Source organism: Elephas maximus, chromosome 2 (genome assembly GCF_024166365.1).
Source record: "Elephas maximus indicus isolate mEleMax1 chromosome 2, mEleMax1 primary haplotype, whole genome shotgun sequence".
NCBI lineage: Eukaryota > Metazoa > Chordata > Mammalia > Proboscidea > Elephantidae > Elephas > Elephas maximus.
In genome coordinates, this window is record NC_064820.1 from 173,575,352 (window position 1) to 173,601,482 (window position 26,131).

The 26,131-nt window shown below is 39.6% G+C and overlaps 1 protein-coding gene across 2 annotated transcripts; it reads right to left on the minus strand.

The window, feature by feature from the left end:
• Positions 1–1,509: 1,509 nt before the first annotated feature.
• HAVCR2 (hepatitis A virus cellular receptor 2) lies at positions 1,510–25,876 on the minus strand. Of its 2 annotated transcripts, none has more exons than XM_049874205.1 (8): positions 25,774–25,876; positions 20,765–21,037; positions 18,897–19,235; positions 17,913–17,996; positions 12,322–12,365; positions 10,698–10,824; positions 4,838–4,874; positions 1,510–2,798 (listed from the first exon to the last, which is right to left on the minus strand). In XM_049874205.1, the coding sequence occupies exons 2-8, from the start codon at positions 20,817–20,819 to the stop codon at positions 2,639–2,641; spliced, it is 846 nt and encodes a 281-aa protein (XP_049730162.1). In that variant the 5' UTR covers positions 20,820–21,037; positions 25,774–25,876; the 3' UTR covers positions 1,510–2,638. The 2 variants fall into 2 exon arrangements, with proteins under 2 accessions (XP_049730162.1, XP_049730163.1); XM_049874206.1 differs by lacking the exon at positions 1,510–2,798 and adding an exon at positions 3,157–3,240.
• Positions 25,877–26,131: the final 255 nt, after the last annotated feature.

Genomic DNA, 26,131 nt, shown 5'->3' on the forward strand with positions numbered 1-26,131 from the left:
TATACTCTGTCATTCAGTCAGTCTACAAATGCTTATTTAGCACCTACAACGTGTCAGGTATTATACTAGGTCCCTGGGATACAACATGAAAGAAAGAGTATACTTTCTAGTTGGGGGTCAGAGAAGACAGGTTACAAAAATGTAAACAAAAGAATTTCAGATTGCTACAAATTCTGTGAAAGAAATAAACTGGACTGATGATGGACAGGAGGCAAATTTAGGTAGGGTGGTTGGGGAAAGCTCTTAGGTGACGTTTATGCTGGCAACTGAAAGATAAGAATGAGGCAGCTCTGCAAACAGTCAGAGAGAAGTGTTCCAAGCATAGGGAACAGCCATTGAAAAGGCACTGAAACCAGAAAGAACTTGATCTGCTCTAGAAACAGAAAGGAGGTCAGTGCAGCTGGAACAGGGAGAACACGGAGAAGTTGGCAAGTCAGAAGTCCAATTCCATGGGAGCTATGGAAAGATTTTAAATAATGGCACAATGTGATCTGATTGATTTTTTTATTTATTTTTTTTTTTTTAATACTTAGGCTTCTATGAGCTGAAGGAACTATTAGGAAAACAAAATTAGAATCGGGGGATACCAGTTAGGAAGCTATTTCTTAGAAGGATGCATGGATGCATGGATGGATGGATAGAAAGAGATGAATGAGTGAGTGAATTATAGTTTGGTTACAAAGGAACAAGGCTATGAGAGTCATTTGAACTGGGATTTTAGCTTACGCTGGTTCTTAAATTAAAAAAAAAAAAATTTTTAATATACTGAGTTAAAAGAATATTGGTGGAATAAAAAATTTAGTTTTCTAAAATGACTGCCTTGAAAAAGATAGTACACATTTAGCTATACACTTACTGGCATATTTGTTTAAAAATATATATTATTGTTTTTTAGCCATGTTACTTCAGACAGGATCATACTCTTTGACACAGCAACCCCATACCTAGAGCTCCATGCTCTGGAAGCTCACAAATGCACAGAAGTTTGAAATGGGAAAAACAACCCTAAATATCTATCTGCAGAAGTGGTTCAACAAATTATGCACGATTGTTCTACTCAGTAGAACAATCAAAACCAAACCTGTTGCCATGGAGTTGATTCCAACTCATAGCAGCCCTAAGGACAGAGTAGAACTGCACTATAGGGTTTCCAAGAAGCGGCTGGTGGATTCAAAGTGCCGACTTTTTTTTTTTTTTTTTTTAAAAAAGGGGTTTTATTTCCTATATTCTGACATGAACCAATGTCCTTCTATAAATAGTGGGGGGGAAAGTAAGTAACAATGTGTGTGTGGGTGAAAGAGCACAGAGAATGGCCTAGAACTATGCTGTCTAATACTAGGGCCACTACCCATACATGGCTGTTGAGCACTTAAAATATAGCTACTCAGAATTGAGGTATGCTAGAAATATAAAATTCACACTGAACTTTTAAGACTTAGAACAAAAAAAAGTAAGCTTTCTCATTAATAATTTTTATATTTATTCCATGTTCAAATGATAATCCTTTAGATGTACTCAGTTAAATACATTATTAAAATTAATCTTACTGTTTCTTTTTACTGTTTTAAATGTGACTACTAGACAGTTTTAAATTTTATTGTATTTCTTTAGGATGGTGCTGGTCTAGAAGGATGTAATACCGATTACTCTCGGGGAGTGGAATTAGGGAGAAGGGTTGGATGGGGAGGAGAAGAAATGGTACTTTCAGCTCTAACTTAAACACTTCTGTGTTTTTCAAAAAAGCATTTAATTCCAAAGTTTAAAGTTGAATAATGGGAATCCAAGTAAAGTCTATTGTTTAGCTAATAGTACTGTACCAATGTTCCTTTTTCAGTTTTGATAAATGTAGCATGGTTATGCTAGCTGTTAATATTAGAGGAAACTGGGTAAGGGGTAAACAGGAACTCTCTGTGCTATCTCAGCAACTCTCCTACAAATCTAAACTCCTTTCCAAATAAAAAATTTAAAAAAATAACAATAAGGGGGAAAACAAGTAACCCAACAAGCAACCAACAAGATGTGTATCTTCTGCTTAAATAGTGATTCTCATTCAGGGTCCCAACACACCGTAAAGCGACTAGCTCCAAATACCCCCACTCAGATTATCTCTTATAAACACATTTGCTTGGAATATGGCTGAAAAGACAGCCAAAAGAGGCGTGGTGGTGCAATGGTTAAGCACTTGGCTGCTAACCAAAAGGTCAGCAGTTCGAACCAACCAGAGAAGAGGAGAAAAGATCTGGCAATCTGCTCCCATAAATATTACAGCCTAAGAAACTCTATGGAACAGTCCTACTCTGTCCTACAGGATCACTAGGAGTAGGAATCTACTCTACAGCATGTTTTTATTTTTTAAATTCATACAAGAGCCCATTCCTGCTCTAACTCCTCTTTATTAGCTGCCCCTGGGTTGGGTAATGAAGTGTCCATCCAAGTTCAGTGTAGTCCAATACCCATGTGAGCCAATTACCTTTAGAAAATAAGGAAACTCTTCTGTGAACTTGGACAGTACCTCTAAAACCCAGTCAGCTGCCAGATTTCATAGTTTTTGAGAAAGACAACCATGAGCACAAAAATGAAGTGGTCGGATCCGATGGCACGAGATTCCAAAGACTTGAAAGGTGACAACCCAGGGTTGTCAGGGCCGCTGCCAATCGCTGATGTAGCAGTAGTATTCATTTGAATCCTCCATTTCATAAACATTCTCCTCAATGGTGTAGATGTTTTCCTCTGAGTGCATCCCCGCTGCTACTGCATTTACTAACCCTGAGGGAGGGAGGCTAGCCATAGAGACGAGGCTGTGGAATGGAATATTGCAGTTCAGTGAGCAATTCCTGAGGCAACTTGAGAGAATTAGGAAATAGGCTTTGCTGAAGATACAGAACAATCAAATGCAGCAGGTGATCCTTGACTGTATTCTGACTGAAGGGAGGGAGGAAATCATCAAATAGTAATAAAATGATTTGAGGAACAACCAAGGAAATTTGAACGAATGTTAATTTTCTTAGGTATGGAAATGGTATTGTGTTATCTAAGTGAATATCCTTATTCCTAGAATATGCAGGTTGAAGTGTTTCGGTGAAGGGTTAAGATGTCTGCAACTTCCTTACAAATGGTTCAGAAAAGAATTATGTAGATAAATACAGAAACGGGTAAAGCAACTGTTTCAAAATGTTGAATGGTGAGTTTAGGCGAAGGATTCCATTGTTCCTTGCACTGTTATTTCAATTCTTCTGCGGGCTTGGACAATTCCAAAATGAAAAACAAAAGAAATGAATATGCTATGGATCCGATAAGACTTGAGTTTGTGACTCCGTCACTTACCAATCATATGACCTTGGATAAGTTAGATTTTTTTTTTAATTTATTCATTCAAGAAATATTTTCATTCTGTCAAGAAATATGAATATTTTTATTCATTCATTCAAGACTTATTCCCCTGTCATAGGCAGCTGGAGATACAGCAGTGAACAAAGCACACAAAAATCCCACAGAAGTTGCATATTACTATGCTTTGTGCCTCAAGGTCCTAATCTGTAAAATGGGAATAATAAGAGATCCACTTCACAGGGCTGCTGTGGGGGGCACTGATTCATTTAATCATCAAATATGTATCAGGCTCCATGCTGATGGATACAGTCAATACATCAGACAAATTCCTAATTTTCTGTAGTTTACAATTTATAAAGATGAACATTAGTCAAATAATTTTTGTTATTACATTTTTATTATTAAAATATTACCTATGAATATTAGTATATACCAGTGTTTCTGCTCTAATAAGGAATACTGACATGGATAATCTGAAACCATCAATTATTTGACTTTTTTAATGCAGACTATTTTGTCTTTATAAGGCATTTTCCTTTGTTGAAAATTTTAAAATTATTAGTGGTTTAGATAGCATTCAGTGGACATTCATTTTTTTTTTGAGATATACTGCATTCTACCTATGTACCAAATGTCACTAAGATCTAGTAAAAATTATGAAAGCTATGTCTATTTGCAATGGATGTGTGTGTGCACATATATATGTATATAGTCAGGAATGGAGACTGAAGACAGGAATATAATAGACCAATAGTTCTCAACCCTGGCTGCACATTGGAATCACCTGAAGAGCTTTTAGTAAAACATCTAGCCGGAGCCTTATCCCCAGAAGGGTCTGATTTAATTGCTCTGGGATGGGCCCTTCTTCACAATATTGCATGTCGCAGATGATTCTGATAGGCAACCAGCATTGAGAGCACCTGGGCTGGGCTGTAAATGCCCTGGGAGTAGCTTCTGTGTTTCTTGTTCACTGCACTAGGTAACCCCAATGCCTGGATATGGTAGGTGCTCAGTAAGTAGAAAGTTCAGTTCATTTAAAAAAACAAACAGACAAAAAACAATATAGAGAGAAGTAAGCATTTCCTATTAATGGGGGGATAAAGTCTATACCCTAACTTTGGAACTGGTGGCGCAGTGATTAAGAGCTATGGCTGCTAACCAAAAGATTGGCAGATTGAATTCACCAGCCACTCCTCAGGAACCCTATGGGACAGTTCTAACCGTCCTATAAGGTTGCTATGAGTTAGAATCGACTAAACAGCAACAGATCATTGTGTTTTGTTTTGTTTTTTTTTTACTTTAGAACTGAAAAAGTTAGAAGGATCAGGAAGTAATCAGAGTATGCTGATATATTACATTTTGTAATCCAAGTCAAGGCAAAAAAGTACTGTATAAACTTAGATCTCAAAGCCCCAAGGCAGGACTTCTCAGAGCAAAGATCAAAGCCATATTAGAGCAGGAGCCTCCAAGATGCCCACATTTCCCCATCCCACCCCATTATCCTTACCTTGAGTTCTGTAACTTCTCTTTCTTACGAGAATACCCTAGGTAAAAGGGGGAAGAAAATCAATAAAAATGCTTTCATAAAGTAAATAAGAGATAAATAAAATGGACTCACTAGAAGGAAGAGTTGTTTTGGGAAATCTGGTCTCACCTCGGATTGAATGAAATCTAACTCCCAATGTGTGTCTTGGTGTATTACGTGGACCATGCAAGAGGGTAATAAAGGTGCATTTTTCTTATTCAACAAGTATTATGGAGCATCTATTATGTGTCTGGAAACCCCAGTGGTATAGTGGTTAAGAGCTAAGTCTGCTAACCATAAAGGTTGGCAGTTCTAGGCGTTCCTTGGAAACCCTATGGGGCAGTTCTACTCTGTCCTTTAGGGTCACTGTGAGCCAGAATTGACTTGATGGCAATGGGTTTGGTTTCTTTTATCATGTATCTGGCAGTTTACTAGGCACCAGGAACGCAAAGGTGAATTATAAACCCTGACTTCTTGAAGCTTGTGTTCTAGTGAAGGAGACATAATTTTTTTAAAATAATTTAAAAAACAGTAAGTAGAAAAACTAACTTTATAATGTGGTGTGATATGAAGGAAACTAACAAGGCACTGGTCATAGAGTGTGTCAGGCAAGAACTCTCAGAGAGGTGCCCTTTACACTCAGTTATGAAGGAAGAGAATCAGTCAGCCAAGTAAAGAGCCAGGGAAATATTCCAAGTAGACAGAACCCTTGATAAAGAGCTTGGTGAGTACTTGGTGGGAGGAAGGGAGTGGCCCAACATAAGGTCTCAGAACTAGATGAGGCTAGATGCTTCTAAGCCATTGTCAAGAGTTTAGATTTCATTCAAAGGCTAATAGAAAACCATTGAAGGATAAAGTTACGATTTGTGTTTTAATAAATTGCTGCTATTTTGAGAATAGATAAGAAGCAAGAATAAATAAAGAAGATAAGTTAGGAAGAGATGATGGTGCCTTGGAGTAAGGTAGTGGCTGGAAGAGGCATAGAATAGTGAATAGATTTTAGGTATATTTTGGAGGAAGACTTTCCAGGAATTAAAGCTGGGTTGTGTGGTCCTAGTGAGAAAAGAGAGGATTCAGGATGATCTGGCTTTCTGTCTTTAGCAATCACATGATGGTGGTGGCACTTACTGTAATGCAGAAGACCAAAGAGGGAGAGGTTAGGTTGTAGGAAGGTTAATTATAGAATCCAAAGCTTAATTTTGGACATAGTAAATGTGTGATACATCTAAATGGAGATGTCAGTCAGACAGTTGGATAAGCAGTATCAACACTCTAAGAGGTGTTGTAGGGGAAAAAATATCGCGAAGTTTAGTAAAGCAAAAAGAAAGTTTTATTTGGCATATATTCAAAAAGACAAAAGTTGAGAAGTGGACAAGCATGCTGCCAGAGCTAATGTCTGTAAACAAGAATGGGAACACAGACAAGCACATTTCACAGCCATGTCTGCCTGAATCCAAGGAACATTACAGAATAAACAAGAATGGGAAAATGAACAAGCATGCTGTCACAGACATGTCTGTCCAAGTTCAGAGAATATTACAGAATAAGCAAGAATGGGAAAACAGACAAGCATCCTGCCACAGGCATGTCTATCCAAGTCCAAGGAAGTTTACAGAGTCATCGGTATATATTAACGTTACAAATGGTCAAAACCATTGAAAGCTCCACCTTTTCACAGAAGCTGTATTTCTACATTTTGAATTGTCTTTCTTCATGATCATTGGTACGGGTTTCACTAACAGTCAGGAGGGTCTTCGTTGGTCCAACAAAATTCTATTCACTAAATGCCAATAGAAAATGATAAAGAGTAGAAATTCTTTTGTGTTCTGGCTTATATGTGAAAGGTTCCCTAAAAGATATTTTCCAAGATTATCCAATTGTCTTTATCTCAGGGCTCAGTTGATATGTTCTTGTGAGTGCTGTTGAGCTCTTGTGAGCCCAACTCCAGCTGGGTCACATTCTCTATGCTCAAGGATAGGAAATAATGACTTCAATATTATTTCCTAAATCAGAGGTGAAGAGAGAAATTAAAGGTGACATTTAAATCCATGAGGATATATGTCATAAACTAGAAGGTGTAGAGAATGGAAAAGACCCATCCCTGGGGAATCTCAACATCTAGATGTCAAGCAGAAGAGGAAACAGCAAAGATGACTAAAAAGGAGTGGCCAAAGAAATAGGAGAGGAGGGTTTCTAGGCTTACTAGAATGAGTGGAGTCAGCTTGGTAGGATATTATTGAAAGAGTGACTATAATGAAGACAGAAGTGTCCATTAGATTTGGCAAAATGGAGATTATTGGTGATCTTGAGTAGAAATACTTCCAAGGTGCTTCAGGGAAGCTGGATCAGAAGCTAGGTGATGGAGGGTTGAAGAGTACAGGAACGTGAGTAGAGACAAGTCATTCAAGAAATATGCCTGTGAAAGAGAGCAGAGAAATGGAAGAAGCTGGAAAGGATGTGTAGATAGAACATGTTTTTATGCTAAGGGAAAGACCCAATAGAAAGGGACAGATAGACAATTCAGGAGAAAGAGATTATCTTAGTTACCTAGTGCTGCTATAGCAGAAATACCACAAGAGGGTGGCTTCACCAAATAGAATTTTATTTTCTCACAGTTTAAGAAGCTAGAAGTCTGAATTCAGGGTGCTGACTCTAGAAGAAGGCTTCCTCTCTCTGTTGGCTCTGAGAGAAGAAGGTCTTTGTCTCTTTTCAATTTCTGTTTCTTGGTTCCTTGGAGATCTTACATGGCATGGAATCTATTTTCCCCCGTCTGTGCTTGCTTGCTTAATTTGCTCTTTCATACCTCAGGTGACTGATTTAAGACACACCCTACACTACTACTGTATCATTAACATAACAAAGAAAACCCATTCCCAAATGGCACTATAATCACAGGTATAGGGGTTAGGATTTACAACACATTCTTTTGGGGGACACAATTCAATCCATACAGGGATAAAAGGAAGGATAAAGTCCTGACTAAAGATAGGAGATGGGATAGGCCTTGGATACTTTATCAGTTGAGAGACGGGAAAGAAGGATTGAATTATAGGGAGATATTTTTATGGATGGTCATCTCAGAGAGTATACTGGAAAGTCATAGTAGGATTCCTGGGCATTACTGAGTGCCAATTTGTGCTTTTTAAGGTCATGATTTAAAAACCTGTCACCTTGCCTGTAAGATTTTCTCCAGCAACTTCCAAGGAAAAGATTGTAAATTAAACATGATGTCCCCATCTGTTCTTCTAATTAGAAATGTTTTTGTAGTAATATACATGCAAAGCCTTATATTTTTCCCACTCCCTGTTATTTTCTCTTCAAACTCCCTTACACAAACTAGGATGGCCCCTAATGTCCATGCATTGGCAGAACTCAAGAAGGTAGTGAGTGTCATCATTACTTCTGAACGATCCCTAGACTTCATATTCATATGATTAATTGACAAATTCTACTGCTATCTCTAGGTTAAAAAATAAACTAGTTGCTGCCGAGTCAATTCTGACTCACAGAGCCCTCACGTGTGCTGAATAGAAGAACTGCACTCCATAGGGTTTTCAAGGATATGACCTTTAGGCAGTGGCGTCACTAGGGTTGGTGTCACCTAGTGCGGTAACTCATGGTATCACCCCCCTCCATGGACCTCCTCCCATACTAGCCCATACAGAATCCTTAATAATGTTTTTTGTGCTAATGTTACTTGTATATAATTTCCGTTTATCGCTCCTTCTTTTCCTTTAATTACTACCTAGTTCTCAAAAAAACTTATGGATATAGGTTCACAAATAGTAATTACCGCAACTGTATAGCTAAAACACCAGAAAACTTGACAAAATCAGCAACTATAAAAACACTGGCAGCAAAGAAAACAACGTGTGCTTGTAGAGTGTGCAGATGAAACCGCATGATTCAAAGTGTCATTGTAATTGGGTAATAAGGACAGCTCTGACCAGAGCACATTAACCCAGTGCATTAGAAGGCTCAAAAAGTAATTAGCATAGAGTTTTAGGCTTGTAGGTATAGCAATACATGTAAGCTGGGCTTACAAAAAATGTTTTTTTTTGTTATAGCTAACTACAGGGGTATTTTTATTAAAAATAATAAATTTCTGCTGAAACGCTGCACAAAAATTTTATAGAAAGACATTTTGGTGTCATCCCCTTGACCGTATCACTCAGTGTGGTACACATCCCCACACCCCTCAATGACACCACTGCTTTTCAAAAGCCAATCCCCAGGCCTTTCTTCCAAGGTGCCTCTGGGTGGGTTTGAACTGCCAGCCTTTTGGATAGTAGTCCAGTACTAAACCAACTGCACCACCAAGGGACTCCCTATCTCTAGGTAAACCCAGGTAAGTGTGGGCAAGGCAGTTTCTTTTTTTCAACAATCCAATTATCAATAATGGCAGAATATCAATGGTAAGGACCAGAATAACCCTGGGTTAAAATTCTGTGTTCATGAACTCGCTGTGTGACTTTGGGCAAGTTACTTCTCAGCATCTTAGTTCTCCATTCAGTAAATTAGAATAATATTATCGATCTCATATGGCAGTTACGAGGAATTAATGAGATAATAACTTGTAAAAGTGCTTGGCTGCTTCAGACCACAAGTAGAGCGACCAGCTCCTCCTGGTTTGCCCTGGGCTGTTGTGGTTTTAGCACTAGGAGTCCCACATCTCAGGAACCCCTCAGTTCTGGGTACCCTACACAAAGTGTGTTTGCATACTATTAAGAAAGGATGCAATAATTTACTAAGCCCTAGGAATACAAGGCCTTGGTCTCTGCCCTCAAAGAGAAGACAATATATCACAACCACAAAAGGGAGGCTCTTGAAGTGACTGAAGTGTTAGGATCTTGATTGCGGTGATGGTTTCATGGGTGTAATCATCGGTTGAAAATCAGTAGATTGTATACACGTTAAATATTCAGTTTATTAGACATAGGTTATACATGAATAGATAAGTAACTTAGAAAAAAGAGTGTGAGTTGACTGCCATTATGGACAAAAACACAAATATTAACCCTGGCCGTGGCCCAGGGTTAAAGGGACTTGCTACCCCTCTCTAAGGTGCTATGCCTGAGAAACAGGTACGATAGGAAAATGCACAGATATGGATTTTGTTGTGTTTCCTAATAAACTTAGGCATATTCATGAATTAAAGAGGTTACTTTTCTTAAAAGGAAGCCCTGGTTGTGTAGTGGTTAAGAGCTGCAGCTGCTAACCAAAAGGTCAGCAGTATGAATCTACCAGGTGCTCCTTGGAAACCATAAGGACAGTTCTACCCTGTCCTATAGGGTCGCTATGAGTCAGAATCAACTCGATGGCAACAGGTTTGGTTTTGGGGTGGGGGTTCATAAAAGATAATAAAACAGGTATTGAAATCAGACTGCCTAGATTTGAATTCTGGCTCTGCCACTTCACTGACCCAGGAACCTTGTAAAAGCCATTTACTCTCTCTAACTTTACTTGCCTCTGCCGAAAACTGGGGCTAATAATACTACCTAAAGAAGGAGCCCTGGCGGCACAGTGGTTAAAGTGTTCAGCTGCTAACCGAAAGGTCAGTGGTTGGAACCCACCAGCTGCTCTGCAGGAGAAAGATGTGGTAATCTGCTTTCATAAAGATTACAGCCTTGGAAACCCTATGGGGCAGTTCTACTATGTCCTATAGGGTAGCTATGAGTCAGAATCGAATTGATAGCAACGGTTTTCTTTCCTTTTCTAAGAGTATTTAGTCCAATCACCTTTAGGTATAAATACAAACTTCTATTTCTACTTAGATTTGTGTTGGTTACTACATGAACAGTTACTTACTAGAGGGAGAGAAAAGCAACTTCTGACAACTTACATTGGAGAATTAAAGCATAAATGATGAGGACAAGAGCCAGCCCAGCAGAGATCCCTACTCCAATGTAGACAGCTATTCGTGTGGTCACTGCAGAGTCATGAAACTCATTAGCCAATGAGAATTTTTGCTATGGAAACACAAACAGAATTTAAGCAGTAAATGACCAGAAATCAGGTACGTACTCAGCCAGCCATATGACTTGTGAATTGAACCATCCCTTTCATGGCACCACAGGATTGCAGGGACCTTGAAACCACTCTTAATCTGCTCCCTTTTAGAAAAGCCTCAAACCATCCCAAAGAGATTAGCCTAATCTTTGGAGTGAGGAAGGAAATAAAATATGCCCTTCTGCACTGTGGAAGGAGAAGGTGCTCTTAGTAACTGGACTCCCCCCCTCCACCCCGCCCCACATCACCACCACTGCCTCCGCAACAAAAATAGGCTCTAGAGTGGAGCAGTATTCATTCAAGCATTCCTCAGCATGGTCTAAATATGATGTCCTGCAGTAAAATCCCTATTTTCTCCGAACCAGGATTTTGCAGCGAGACCATTTTGGGTTCATATCCCAGCTCTGTCACCAAGAGCTGAATGACTTCATAAAGTTATTATGAGAATTAAGTGACAAAAAAATAAAGTCCTTAGCACAGGGCCTGTTATCATGATCAATGCTCTGTCAATGGTACCTGTTACTGCTATCGCTCTAACTAATTTGGTTTTCTGATAACTCAGAGTCACTTAGAAATTCCTTCGGTTTCAAAACTATCAGCTCATGTTCCTTCTTTAGAACCAATAATCATAAAACCTTTTAAAACATAGTCATCAAGGAAATTAAATCTTCCATACATTCATACACATTTACTGTGGAAATGCTATATGCAAAGTATTGTATATTAAGTATTGTGGGCAATGCTTGAGACAGTCCTTGATCTAAAGAAGTGGAAAGATAAACACACAAAATGCTGAATGCTGGTTGTGAATACGTGAACAGAAAACTGAGTGAAATAAATGCCGACTCCTGGATACGTCCTCAAAGAACTTTTAAGTCATGACTGCGAGCTTGCTTTCTAGTAGTTTTCCTTTTTTACCTAAGAGTAGGGTACATGCAAATTGCAGTTAATTGAAGTATTGCTTTATTTATAACTAGATATATAAATTTTGGCTTGGAATATTCCTCACTGTTGTCTTGCCTTACATAAACAAAATTTTTAAAAAATCATCTTTCTCGCAGGCATACTCATTAGGGTTGCAATGGAAGCAGGAAGAAACATATTGTAGGGAGTTGGTAAATCTTTGAATCCTTCACAGTGGTACAAGGTTGCTAAAATTTGGAAAGAGGGACAAAACGATAATGCTTTTTCTTCTTTTTTGGCTCTTTAGCACTTATCATGTACCAGGCCCTTTTGCAGGTACTTTAAGGCATCAACAGCTCATTCCCTTCTTGAACAACACCATGTAGTTAGAACTGATATCATCAACATTTTACAGTTGAGGAACATGGAGGTCAGGGAGGTTAAGGGACTTCCACAAGGAGAGGGTGGTTAGAAAGGAAAGTTAAAGCCGTAGTTTTCTCTAAGATGAGCACGACGTTAGCTCACAAATTCAGGGTGTTGGGGGAGCTACTTACTGTTTGATTACAATCATGGTGGGTTTCCCATGTCTGTGTCTCTGCTGCAAATAAAAAGGAGAAATAGCTAATAGAATAGTGAAGAATGTTTTCTTCTATCTTGATTTGAAAAAAATAAACACCTTAAAGATGCCTATAACCCTCCAGATACAGAGAACACAGCCACTCTATACTCTTCACAATAAACTAGGAGACCAAACAAAATTTACTGAACACTTACAGATGACTTTAAGATAGGTCTATTTGTAACTACATGGTTTGTTTTGTCCACAGGGCTCTAACACAAATCCAAAAACCCGGACAATGCTCAGGCATTATATTCTAATTAGACTTTGAGAGAAAACCAAAATTAATTTGAAAAAGGTTTAACGTGGTCTCTTTAGAAGGAAGGCAGGGTATTTTATTGCCTAAAAAAATGAAAATGATAGTAATAATTACAACTACAATATACCATGAGACAGACATTTTGCTACACTTTTTAAGAGAAGTATCTCATTAATATCCAAAACAACTATCCGAAAATAGAGAGTATTGTCCCCATTACACAGATTAAGAAGCTGAGAATTAGCGAAGTTAAGTGACTGACCCAAGGTCACACAATTTAGTGAATGACAGAAGACATTCCAGTTTAGGTCCACATGGCACTAAGCACACGCTAATAACTCTACTGCCTTCAATAGCCGTCACCTGAGTATCATCCATTGTCACTACTACTAAGAAGGTGGTCGTGGCTCAACTACAACTCACCATCTTCTCTTTTCATTCACTCACCTATTTCTTCATCTGCTCATCCATCCAATGAACACATACTAAGCCCTCACTCTATGCCAGGTACAGAGATGGGCACAGACACTGACCTCATGGTCATTGCATTTCAAAAATAAAAACCAGTTGCCATCAAGATGACTCCAACTCATAGCAACCCCATGTGTGTCAGAGTAAACTGTGCTCCACAGGGTTCTTGATGGCTGATTTTTTGGGAAGTAACCTGCTAGGCCTTTCTTCCAAGGTGCCTCCGGTGGACTCGAACCTTGAACTTTTTGGTTAGCAGCAAAGCTGTTAGTACCCCAGGGCTTCACTCCAAAAATAAATAGGATAAAAAATGTCAACTGTGGGGAAATGAACCACGCTTACTCATTTTTCTGGCTGCGTCAACTCTGAAACCACTTAAATGTCAGAGTCACCTTTTGGAGACCTAAAAGTCTAAACCCTTTAATATGTGCAAAGAGTGTGACTAAGCAGTGGTTCAAGAGATTATCTTAATATTACAAACACACAGTCTCTGCTTAAGATTAATTTATTAAAAAAAAAAAAAAAAGCTAAAAGTTTAGCTTCCACTTACGTTCACTCTTATTACCCAAAGTGAATTTATGTATAAAAACCACATTGGGGAACTGCTTATTAAACATGAAACTTCACACGAATTTTCTTTCCCTGTAATTATTTTTCTTGTTCCCAATGGTAAGACTGACTTTTTTTTTCTTTTTTTTTACTTCATTTTGCTGTGAAAGTGATCAGTAAAATAGATACTGCTGGGTTATAACAACTTATTTTCACATAGATTTGCCCATCAAACAAGATGGGTGGGACAGTTGGAAGATGGTACAATGTTTTTTCTTAAGGACACAAGACTTGGCTGAGGTGGAGGCGGGATACGAAGGTCTCAAAAGCAGATAAACTTAATAGTTACCATCCAGTCAGCACTTATTATGTGCCAGACATAGTACTTAGTGCTTTACATGCAAACTGTCATCTACTCCTCACCACAACATGCAGGGCTATTATATTTCCCCTTTTTAGATGAAGAAGCTGAGTCTCAGAGGTACTTTCCCAAGATCACACAGCTATTAACTAGCAAAGCTGGGATTCAAACCAGGTCCAATTGCAGAGCTGAGAACTTACCCACAACCCATTCTCCCTCCTTTAGGTGGAAGAGGGAGTGCACTTGTTCTGTGTTTAAGAACTTCCAAGGTCCATGGAACTCTTACTTTTTAAGGGGCACTCCACTTCATATCAAACATATCAAATGCACCCCCATCCCACATTAAATAAAAGGAATATATGTAAGACTTAACTTGTAGGTGACTAATTGATACGTTACATATTACAGACATGTTTTTAAATATTCATTAATTTCAATTTTTCATTTTATTTACCTATTTTGGAGCCACTGCCTTCCCCCGCCCCCCCCCCCCGCCCCGTATGTTTTGTTTTGTTTTCTTCTGGTTTCAGACATATTCTCAGGACCTTGAAAAGTTCAGAGGTTCCATATTTTGCCTATATTTCTTGATGCAAGAGATGGCCCCATCCTTGTTGTCCTAGAGAAAAAGAACTAACAAATAAAAACTAAAGGGAGAGAAACTTCTGTTCAAGGTCTGGACGGCTATTTGTCTAATAAGGAAATACACTGCCTTGTGAGGACGTGAACTCGCCATCACAGGAGGTGTGTGAGTATACAGTGAGTGCCCACTTGGTGGTGATGTTATAAAGAACTTGAAGCACAGGCCAAGTGGAACTAAATGATTCTTGAAGTCCCTTCTAGGGCTATGGCTGTAACATTCTCTAAAATATAGCAAGGACATACAATAAGCATCTGCTATGACCAGGAACCATGATAGCGCAGAGGTTAAAGTGCTTGGCTGCTAATCAAAAGTCAGTTGCTCCAACCCACCAGCTGCTCCTCAGGACAAAGATGTGGCAGTCTGCTTCCATAAAGATTTACAGCCTTGGAAACCCCATGGAGCAGATTTACCTTGTCCTGCAAGGTTGGCTATGAGTCGGAATCAACTCGATAACAATGGGTTGGGGTTTGATAACTTGGTTAATGTTCCCTAGGTGGTGCAAATGATTTGTACTTGACTACTAACCTAACCATTGACAGTTCAAACCCACCCAGAGATTGCGCTGAAGAAAGGCCTGGAAATCTGCTTCTGTTAAGATTACCCGCTAAAAAAAAACCCTAAGATTACGACCTTGAAAACGCTATGGAGAAGTTCTACTCTGTAACACATGGGGCCGTCATGAGTCAGAATCAACTTGACAGCAATGGGTTTGGTTTTTGGGGTATGATTTAATTAGTCCACAATGTGGGTGATCATCAGTTTCTACCATATTTACTAATTGCATAAGAGATGTTGGCTACCAAACACTAAAGAACAACCAAAGATTGAACTCTAAGCTAAGGTTAATTAATAACTGTGATAATAAAAACTAATATTTGAATGTTTTCTATGGGCCAGTTATTACGCTGAGTGCTTAATATGCATTATCACTTTTCATCTTACAATAGCCCTCTAAGTAGGCACTGTAATTACTCTCATTGCAGAGATGAGAAAACTGAATCTCACAGAGCTTGAGCAACTTCCCTGAATTCACACAGCTAGAAGAAGAGCTAAAATTAATATCCATTCTGCCTGTCACTGAAGTACTTAACTGCAATCCCATTCTGCCTCTTGATTTTTACTGATGATATTAATGATAATGACTAACATATACTGAGTATTTACTGTGATCAGATCCTGGGCTACGTATTTTAGACACACTTTCTTATTTAAGTCTCATAGAAATCTTAAGAGGTGGGACTTATTATTAACCTCATTTTGACAAACAAAAGGTGAAGCTCCAGGGAGTTTAGAAGAGACCAAGACTCTGACAGAAAATACTTGAGATTAACCTCCTTGATGAATGTGACCCACAGTCTGCTCTTTCTGCCCTATTTTCTCTTCCAGAACTGGACAGGAAACCCCTTGCTGAATTAAATGAAAAATTTAGCTGCTCCTTCTCAGGTTGAAATCCAAGAAAGCTAATAGGTTTTATTCCAGTTAGAAGGGATCCTAGAAATCACCCACTGCAACCTAGCAGTCTCCAAAGGCTGGTCCATGGAGTGCATTCATGATAAAGCATCATTGGTCCAGGGGTAAATCAGAAAAATGATGACAATGTAATTAGATTTTTTATTAGATTGTTTATTTAATTAAAAATAAACAATCTTTTTTTTTTTTTTCTTAATGGAATGATAGCAAGCTAGATGCCAAAACCAAATCCATTGTCATCGAGTTGATTCTGATTTATGGTGACCCCATGTGTTACAGAGTAGAACTTCTCCATAGGGTTTTTTCGTTTATTTATTTATTTTTTTGGCTGTAATCTTTATGGAAGCATATTGCTAGGCCTTCTTTCCACAGGGCCACTAGGTAGTTTTGAACCGCCAACCTTTAGGTTAGTAGTCGAGTATAAGCTAAATAAAAGGTTGGTTTTTCTAGATGGTGTCCAGCTATAACTGATGACTACCCTGACAGGAAATACAACAGAGAACCCTTGAGGGAGCAGGAGAGCAGTACCATGCAGATCCCCAAATTCTCGTAAAAAGACCAGACTTAATGGTTTGATTGAGACTAGAAGGACCCTGGAGATCATGGTTCCCAGACCTTCTGTTAGCCCAAGACAGGAACCGTTCCCAAAGCCAACTCTTCAGACAGGGATTGGACTGGACTATGGGATAAAAAATGATAATTGGTGAAGAGTGAGCTTCTTGGATCAAGTAGACACATAAGACTATGTGGGCAGCTCCTGTCTGGAGGGGCAATGAGAGGGAGAGGGGGTCAGAAGCTGGCCAAACGGACATGAAAATAGAGAGTGGAGGGAAGGATTGTGCTGTCTCATTAGGGGGAGAACAACTAGGAGTATATAAAAAAAACATAGCAAGGTGTATATAAATTTTTGTATGAGAGACTGACTTGATTTGTAAGCTTTCACTTAAAGCACAATAAAAATTAAAAAAAAATAGGTTGGTTTTTCTTTTTACTTATTTGGCAGAATATATAGATCACCAAAATTATTTTTGGTGGGTGGAAAATTTCACTTGGGTCATAAAATCAACAGCCTCTGAACCCATTCCCTGTACAGAAGTGGAAACTGAAATCCAGAGAAGTGAAATGCCTTGCCACAAGTCACATAGATAGTCTGTGGCCAGGGGTGGATTACCCAATAAGCAAGGTAAGCACGCCTTACTTGTGCATTCTCACTAATCTGTAGTGAATAATTTCATGAGCATGTGAAAATGTTCACATAGTCAGTAAGCATGTACACATATGGTGACAACCATGTGAAATTGTTTACTACGGATTAGTAAATATGCACAGATAAGGCCGTGTTTACCTTACTTACTGGGTAATCCACCCTTGTCAGGGACTGTAAACTTGAAAAGAGGCCTTGAATCTGTAGGAAGGTGCTGTGGGGTTGGGACAGGCGCTAGCCATACCTACAAGCAGAACCTTCAATGAGGTGAAAAACCGTGAAACTGTTCACTACAGATTAGTAAGTAAGCACAAGTAAGCCTGTGCTTACCTTGTTTATTGAGTAGTCCACCCCTGTTTGTGGCTAATCCGGAACCATAACCCAGGTTTCCTTTTCTCAGCACAGGTTTGTTCCACCACCTCCCTCACCTCAAACACACTTCATTTCTGTCTCAGGTGCACAGGAACATACATGCTTCCACCCTTAAACTGTTTTTTCTGCTTTTTCCCTTATTTAAAATCCTCTGAACTCAATAACTGGCTAAAGGCTTCCTCCTAAACCCAGTATATAATTACCTGAGCGAGCACCCTTGGTGGTGAACATCCTTGGCAAGATTGTGGTAAATTCCTTCCGAGGGGTCCGAGCAGTGGTGACCTTGGCTAATGTGAGAAAGCAACATAAGGACGAGGCTCCTCTGAGAGCAGAGAGCTTGTTTCAGGGGATCAAAAGGGCAGCAGAAAAAAACATGAAACACAACACATCAACAGAAACTCACCCTCAACTTCTGAACCTACGTGGGCACCTTCGGTGAGAATACATCACACACGTAAAATGCTTGACAGAGGGAAGCTGCAGCCATCATTAGCAGTCTAATTGTTCATCACAATACTAATAGCTGCACTAATGACCACACTCAGTAAAGTGCTTTGCATAAAGCATTATCTCATTTATACAGACTTTCTATGGTCTAGAAGGCATGTATTACTGCTCTTATTTTTTTACAGAGAAGGAGGTCAGATTTTAACTTTCTCACGATTACTCAGCTAGTTAGAGGCAAAGTTGGACTTGAACCCAGCTCAGTTTGGCCACAAAGTACATGCTGTACAAATCTTAAAACTTACACACACGTGCACATACACAGTCCAATGCTTCTCAGCCCTGGCATCACACTAGAATCACCTCCTAGGGTAGACTTTATGAAATACCAGTGCTCAGGCTCTACCTCCAGAGATATGTTTTTCTCTGGCTTGTGGAAGAGACCAAAACACCTGTGTCTGTTAAAATTTCCCCAGGTGTTTCTACCAAGCAATCAGGGGCTCCAACCATTGGTTTAGATGTTTCTTCTCATTCCATATAGATCCTATCAGTAGGCTTCAAAATAGATGGAGGGTATTAAACACAGCTGGACATCACTGGTAGGGCTTGCTAAAGTTTAGGTCTTGGTGGTCCATCCCCAGAGGCTATAATTAAGGCAGAGGTCAGAGGGGTCCAGGCAATATAGTCAATGTGACCCACAGGTGAATCTTAAGCATAAAGAAGGCCTACAAAGGCCCACTCACCTGGTGTGATCACCAACTCCAGGGTTAATTTTTCGTCATTCATTAGGCCTGGGAATTGTATCCGGCAGCAGTAGGTCCCACTGTCTGCTGAAGTCACATTCTCTATGGTCAGGGACACATCTCCTGTGTGTAAATATCCCTTTAGCTGGTATCTGTTCGATTTCCGGTAGTTGACATGACTTCCATCAGTGCTGAGCACTGTTAGGTGGCATTGCAACATGGGACAGGATCCCTGGCCCCAGCACACAGGCACATGATTTACTGAGGCTGTTGGAGAGTAGTTGCAGGGCAAAAGGGCATTCTGACCCACTTCGACTATGTATGCCCCTTCCAAAGACCCTGGGTAAAGAAAGAGCAGGGAGAGCAAGACCCAGGCAATGAGTGAGGTGAGGTTCACTTCAGGAAAACTGAGAGCAATGCTTACACAACAAAGAGGAAACCATGCTGTTTGGAAGATGATCCCCTATGGCAGTGATTCTCAGACTAAGGGGGCATCAGAATCATCAGGAAGCCTCAGGAAAATGCAGATTGCTGGGCTGCACCCCTAGAGTTCCTGATGCAGTTGGTCTGGGGTGGGGCCTGAAAATTTGCATTTCTAGTAAGTTCCCAGGTGTTGCTGCTGGTTGCAGATTCACAGTTTGAGAACCACACAGGCAACTGTGGTCCAGTCCTGTGAACACCAGAGCAAAGGGCTGATAGAAGAAGAGATCAGAAAATGGGTCGCTGTCGGCCAGGAAAAGGTCATCCGTCTTGGCTACTTATCTGTTCATCAAGGAAGCGCAGCTATCATCTCTTCATTGCTCAGCACCAGGCACACAGCGAATAAAAACACTTGGGTGAATAAAAAGCTTGTGTATCTGAAACCGTTCATAGGCTGTTTCGAGGCTTAGCATTAATTCCTTTTTTTTTTTTTTTTAAAGTAATACATAAAACAAAACAAAAACCGTTGCCGTGGAGTCAATTCTGACTTATAGCAACCCTATAGGACAGAGTAGAGCTGCTCCGTGGAGTTTCTAAAGGGCAGCTGGTAGATGTGAACTGACAACCTTTTGGTTAGCAGCCAAGCTCTTAACCACTCCGCCACATGTACATGACAAAATGTTCAAACAGTATAAAAGGTGAACAATGAAAGGACTCCCTACAGTCTTTCCCATTTCTAGCTCTTTTTCTAGAGTTTATACATTAACAACGAGTTGCCATTGAGTCGATTCTTACTCATAGTGACCCCACAGGTATAAGAGTGGAATTGTCCATAAGGTATTCAGTGGCTGATTTTTCAGAAGTAGATCACCATGCCTTTCTTCTAAGGCAAAAAGAATTAATGCTAAACCTCAAAACAGGAATTTAAAAAAGGAATTAAAAAAAAAACCTCAAAACGGGAATTTTTCAGAGTAGGAATTAATGTTAAACCTCGAAACATCCTGCGAGTAGCTTTAGGTACACAAGGTTTTTATTTAGCCAAGTGATTTTCAAGTCTGGAAGAACTCGAACCTCCAACTTTTCAGTTAGCAGTGACTGCTTTAACCATTTGCAACACCCAGGGACTCCTACACATTAACAAGGGTTCATGTGTCCTTCACACGTACTAATAGAAGGCTGATCTACACATTATTCTGCTCCTTGCTTTTTCCAATTAATGTTATAATTAGAGACATTTCATACCAGTAATTCTGGTCAGCCTCACTGTTTATATCATGTATATAAATGTATTTATAGTACAATCCATTCACCCACTCCCTCACTGGTGGACATTTAGGCTGCTTTCCAAATTTTTGTTATTAAAACATTACGATAACTATCCTCATATCTCTGTCTTGCACCCTGTACCACGCCACGATCCAATTATGAAAGTCCATGCCCAGACTTACTTGTAAGTAGCAGCAGCACTAGCAGGACACAGATGAAGGATAGATTTGAAAACATGAGTTCCACAGAAGAAAAACTGAAGACAGCTCTGTTTAGGCGCAGCTTTAAATTCTCCAGTTGAACTGGGTACTTCCTTCAACTGTCTCTCTACTCCACGAGATCACGTGAGAGATTGTCTACTGATGATTTCTACATTAATGCTGCCAAGTCCTCTATCACCTCAAAGGAAACCCCAGTTTTATGTCATGCTTCACCACATGCATCCTGTAAGGGTCCTGATAGAATCAACAAAGTGGAAGAAAAGTGTTATTCCATCACAGCAAGTAGAGAGAGCCCTCTAATATCTGTCTGAAATGGACCACATATGGGTCCAGCTAGTTTCCAGGGAGCACAAAGTACAGGTGTATCATTCATGTATCATCAGTCAAGGGAGTCAATCAGTCAGACACGTGACCAAAGTTTACGCGCGCTGACTGCAATGGGTTTAGTTTTTTGGTTTTGACCATAAGTCAAAGTAGCCTTGATGGCACAAAGTTTAAGTATTTGGCTGCTAACCAAAAGGTCAGCAGTTGGAACCCCACCAGCCACTCTGTGGGAGAAAGATGTGGCAGTCTGCTTCTGTAAAGGTTTCCAGGCTTGGAAACCCTACAGGACTGTCCTATAGAGTCACTATGAGCTGGCATTGACTTAATGGCAACTGGTTTGGTTTTTTGGTTTACCATGTGTCAGGCACTGGACTGGAACTAGACAACACAGCAATGAATGACATATCCCTTATCCTCACATTTGTGGACCCTTTCTACTCCAATCATGAGCCTAAATTCTTGTGCTTATTCTAACGCATATTAGGCTGTATCACAAAACCTTACTTGGGCCTCACTTTCCCCGTTTATAAAATAAGAAAATTACGTTATATATGTGCTACTTCCTGCTCTAATGTCCTGAGCTTGACCTGAAAATTCTAATTCTTCAATTTAGGAAAGACACTTTCCCCTTTAAAAGTTTCTCTTCCCCTACTTTGGGTGGAACTGAGGGGACCTCAATATTCTTTTTTATATCATGCAAAAGAGGTGTCCCCTCTCAACCTACCATAGGGGACTGCAGGCATGAACTGTCAGAAAGTGTTGAGTTCCAGCCATACCATCCATCACTGAGATGTCTCAGATCCAAACAGTCTCAGGACTGGGGAAGTGACTTTTGTTCAGATATCTTAAAAGCCAAAGCTTCTTTCCAAAAGGGAAATAAGCTCATAGACTGAGTTGTTTCTGAAATCCCCACTATCTTTCTCTATTTCTTCCCTTCATGAGTTTCCTTCTCACTCACCTTTATGCCATTAAATGCATTTAATATAAATATCTGACTTGTTCAGTGTAAACAAATGGCACTTAATACACATATCCAACTTGTTCAATGTGTATACTTTGATAGCATCACAGAGCTGGCAGTTATCCAAGAGATCATAAAAAATTTCCTCATTTTATAGACAGGGAAACTGAGACCCAGGAAGACTGATCTGCCCAAAGGCACTCAACTGGTGGTTTCAAATGAGAACACAAGTCCCCTAGGCTCTAAACTCTCACTACAAACTATGTTTCTTGGATTAAATGTTTGCCCTCAATATGTCCATTCACATAGCTATGACAACCCACACATGCCTATATTCAAACTTAAAGTAGAATGGATTAAAAATGGGGTGAGGGCTCAGAAGCTGTATTTAGGTTAAAGACTCCATTCTTATATTTCCCAACAGCATGACCTCGTGCAAGGCTCTTAAAAGCTCTACCCTCAGCTTTTGTGGTTTTGATTTGTGTTTACATATGTTTAAAATTATTGCTCTGTTTTCTATCTCTAGAATTGCTACTGGGACCAGCCTTCTAAAATACCAGCAACTTATTAATTTATTAAAGTTTAGACATGAAGGAACCTAGCGATTTACTCTAACCCTTTCCTGTGGTTTCTGTGTGTAGAGGGCTCTTTTGGAACATTCTCATGGTTTAACTTTTATTACTTGTTTATTAAAAAAAAAATTAGATAATACATTGAATGGTTCAAGAAGTAAAGCAATATAAGACATATATATTAAGAAGCCTTGCTCACACCCCTTCCTGTCTATCCCATTTTCGCTAACTGCTAACCATTCTAACCACTAGTTTCTTGTGTATACTTCCAATGCAAACACAAGAAAATAAAAATATATTCTTATTCCCTCTTTTCTTAGACAAAATAGCATGCCATATATACTTTATGCACCTTGCTTTTCTTCTTAATATTTTGCCATCAAAAATTTCCAGTATATACAAAGTAGAGACAATAGTACAATGAACCTTCAACTTCCCAATGCAAAGATTCAGAAATTATCAAATTTTTCCACATCTACTTCACTTCTACCTTCTGTTTTTAACTTTTTCTTTGATGAAATATTTTAAAGCAAATCCCAGACATCAGGTCATTTCACCTTAACAGACTTCAGCGTGCATCTTAAAAAAAAAAAAATTAACATTTTGCTACAAAAACATAATACCATTATCACACCTAACAAAGTTAATAATGATGTCTTAGCAATATCTAATACTTTAGTCCATAATCAAATTTCCGTGATTATCTCACAAATGCTTTTTTACAATCGGTTTGTTTGAATGCAGACCCAAACAAGGTCCCCACATTTATTAGGTTGTTTTTTTAGGTCTCTTAAGTGTCTTTTAATTCAAGACAGTCCTCCCACTTTTCTCCTCTGCCACTGACTGGCTGTACAAACCAGCTGTCCTGTGGAATGTTTCACATTCCAGGTTTGTCTGTTTACTTCTTTGGGGTCATGCTTAAATTGTTCCTCTTTTAAAGAAAAGAAAGTAAAAGAAAGTTCTAGAGGTTTGATTAGTTTCAGGTTTGACTTTTTGGCACAAATACTTCATAGATGGTGCGTGTGCTTCATAGTCTATCACTGGCTGCTCCTCTCTTAGAGAAGTAAAGATTGATCAGCTTGTACTTTTATTTTTTAACTTAATATTACATCTTGAAGAGCTTTCCATTTCAGCTCATAGAAAGTCCTCCTTCTTTTTATAGCTACACAGATCCCATTGGGTGAAAGTAAAGTTTTTTTTGTCAGTCTCAATCAAATGGACTCTTCAGGTCTCAATTTTTTCATTCGTAAAGGTGCTCATAAAAGACTCACCCATTCAAGGCCTATGATTCTTTCATTGTGTCCCATCGGTGTTTGCATTTTTACAAAGAGCCCTTGGGTATGTTTTTGGTAAAGAAGTCTTTCATGTTATAACTAATTAGTCACTAAATTGTGTTGAGAAAGTTATACCGTTTTCTTAAGGAGCAGTTGTCGAACATTGGCTAAAATTATATAGAGGGATACCCTGCTAGAGATTAAGTTTGTGTTTTGGTTCTCCCCTTCTTCAGCAGGAAAAGTGGCAGAAAACCATCTCAAAGGCCTTAAGGATAGCCTCTAAGCTCCAAATGGAAAGATTAGAATTCTGTGTAATTAGAATTATGCAATAACAAAAAACTAAGAAGCCACTTAGCAAAATTCATAAAATGGAAGTTAATGAATTTTACTCAGGTTAGGAAACAGGAAAACATGGGTGATATAGATAGGGTTACTAAATAAACTCAGTCTACTTAGAACCTACAGTCCCTGGGTGGCACAAACAGCTTGCTTAGCTGCTAACCAAAAGGCTGGAGGTTCAAGTCCACCCAGGTACCTTGGAAGAAAAACCAGCAATCTACTTCTGAAAAATCAGCCATTAAAAGTCCTATGGAGCACAGTTCTACTCTGACGCAGATGGGGTTGCCATGAGTCAGAATTGATTTGATGGCAGCCGGTAGTTAGATCCTACCTTACACAATGGGGGAGCAGAAGTGGAATGTTATTGGGGAGATAACCACAGTGACCACTAAATGTACAGGTCCTATGCATACTTCACTCAAATTGATAATCTTTTCTTATTTAAATCACAACACTACAGTTAGGTTGCATGTACCATTAGTCCCAAAAGCTTGCAAAGGGAGATCTGAGGTAGGATATTAAGGGTAAGAGGTTAAGTTAAGCAATTTTGAGCTAGATCTTCTGATTGCCAGATTACAGATATCCATGTGATTTCCCTTGAAGAATGGTGGTAACCCTGCGCATTTATGCAGTATTCGAAAAACCTTTGTTATTACTACAGTGTGGTTGGTTGCTTTTGCGTGGTCTCTCTTGCCATTGTCTTGTAACTCCCACCCAAGTGACTGGGTAGAACTGTACAAACAGGATAATTGTATCCCACCAAGGGGATGGGTCAATTTTACCATCCAGCTGGGCTTGAAATGAGCCATCCCAGAGGTGGGAAAGAGACAATCCCACCACCACCAAGGAAGGAGACCCAAAAGCGGAGCGGGTTCTTTGAACTCAGGATCCCTGCACTGAGAAGCTCCTGGAACCAGGAGATGGAGAGAGAAAGACAGAGAGAGAGCTGTAAAACTGAAGACGGCAAGAAGTAGTGGCAGAGAAACAGTGGCAGCAGAGGTTGGCAGAAGATGGCATGGTGGTCTTCCCAGTCCAAGGAGCAAGAAAGCTGAGTGCCTTTGGGCAGGAGGCTTGCTAGAGGACTACAGTGCCCAGCACTTGGTAGAACAACATTTGCTGACCCACAGAGCTAGAGCTGAGTGCCTTCCAGCCAAGGCTTACTGGCGGAGTAGGGTGCCTCTGGGCACTTACTGGCAGAATTAAAAGAGCTTTGTAATACTTGCCTGAGCAAGGCAGAGGCCAAGGGCAAGACAGAGGCATGCCTTCAGTCAGGACTGAGAAGAGGCTGTCCTGACGGAAGAATTGTATCCTGAATGTTCCTGAACCTGAATTGTAAACTGTTGCTTCCCTAATAAACCTCATAATCATGAGTTTTGTCTATAAGTTCTGTATGGCCATTGCAATGATTTATCGAACCCAGCAGAGAAGTACACGGTGCCATGGGAGGGATGGTTGATATCAGAATTGGTAAAGATGGCAGAGAGAAGAGGCATGTCTGACCTCCACCTCATAGGAATCAGCCTCGGGCTGTTGATCTTGATTCTCCGTCCCCCTCGTGAAGTTAGAGGAGGTCAGATACCACCTCCACACTGTTTTTACAATTACATAATCATTCACTGTAGAAAATTCTGAAAAACAAGATAATAATAAACATAAAATAAAGGACACAATCCCAGGAACATAAAATAACCACTGTCAACATAATGGGTGTTCTTTCAGAGTTTTTTCTCTGTACTTCTACACATGTGTACAAACAAGTAACTTGTTACTAATGTCCGTACATCTTGCGGATACATTGCCTGAAAGAAAGTCTCACTCCTGGTCAGTAGTGAACATCATGAACATCTGTGGAATCCAG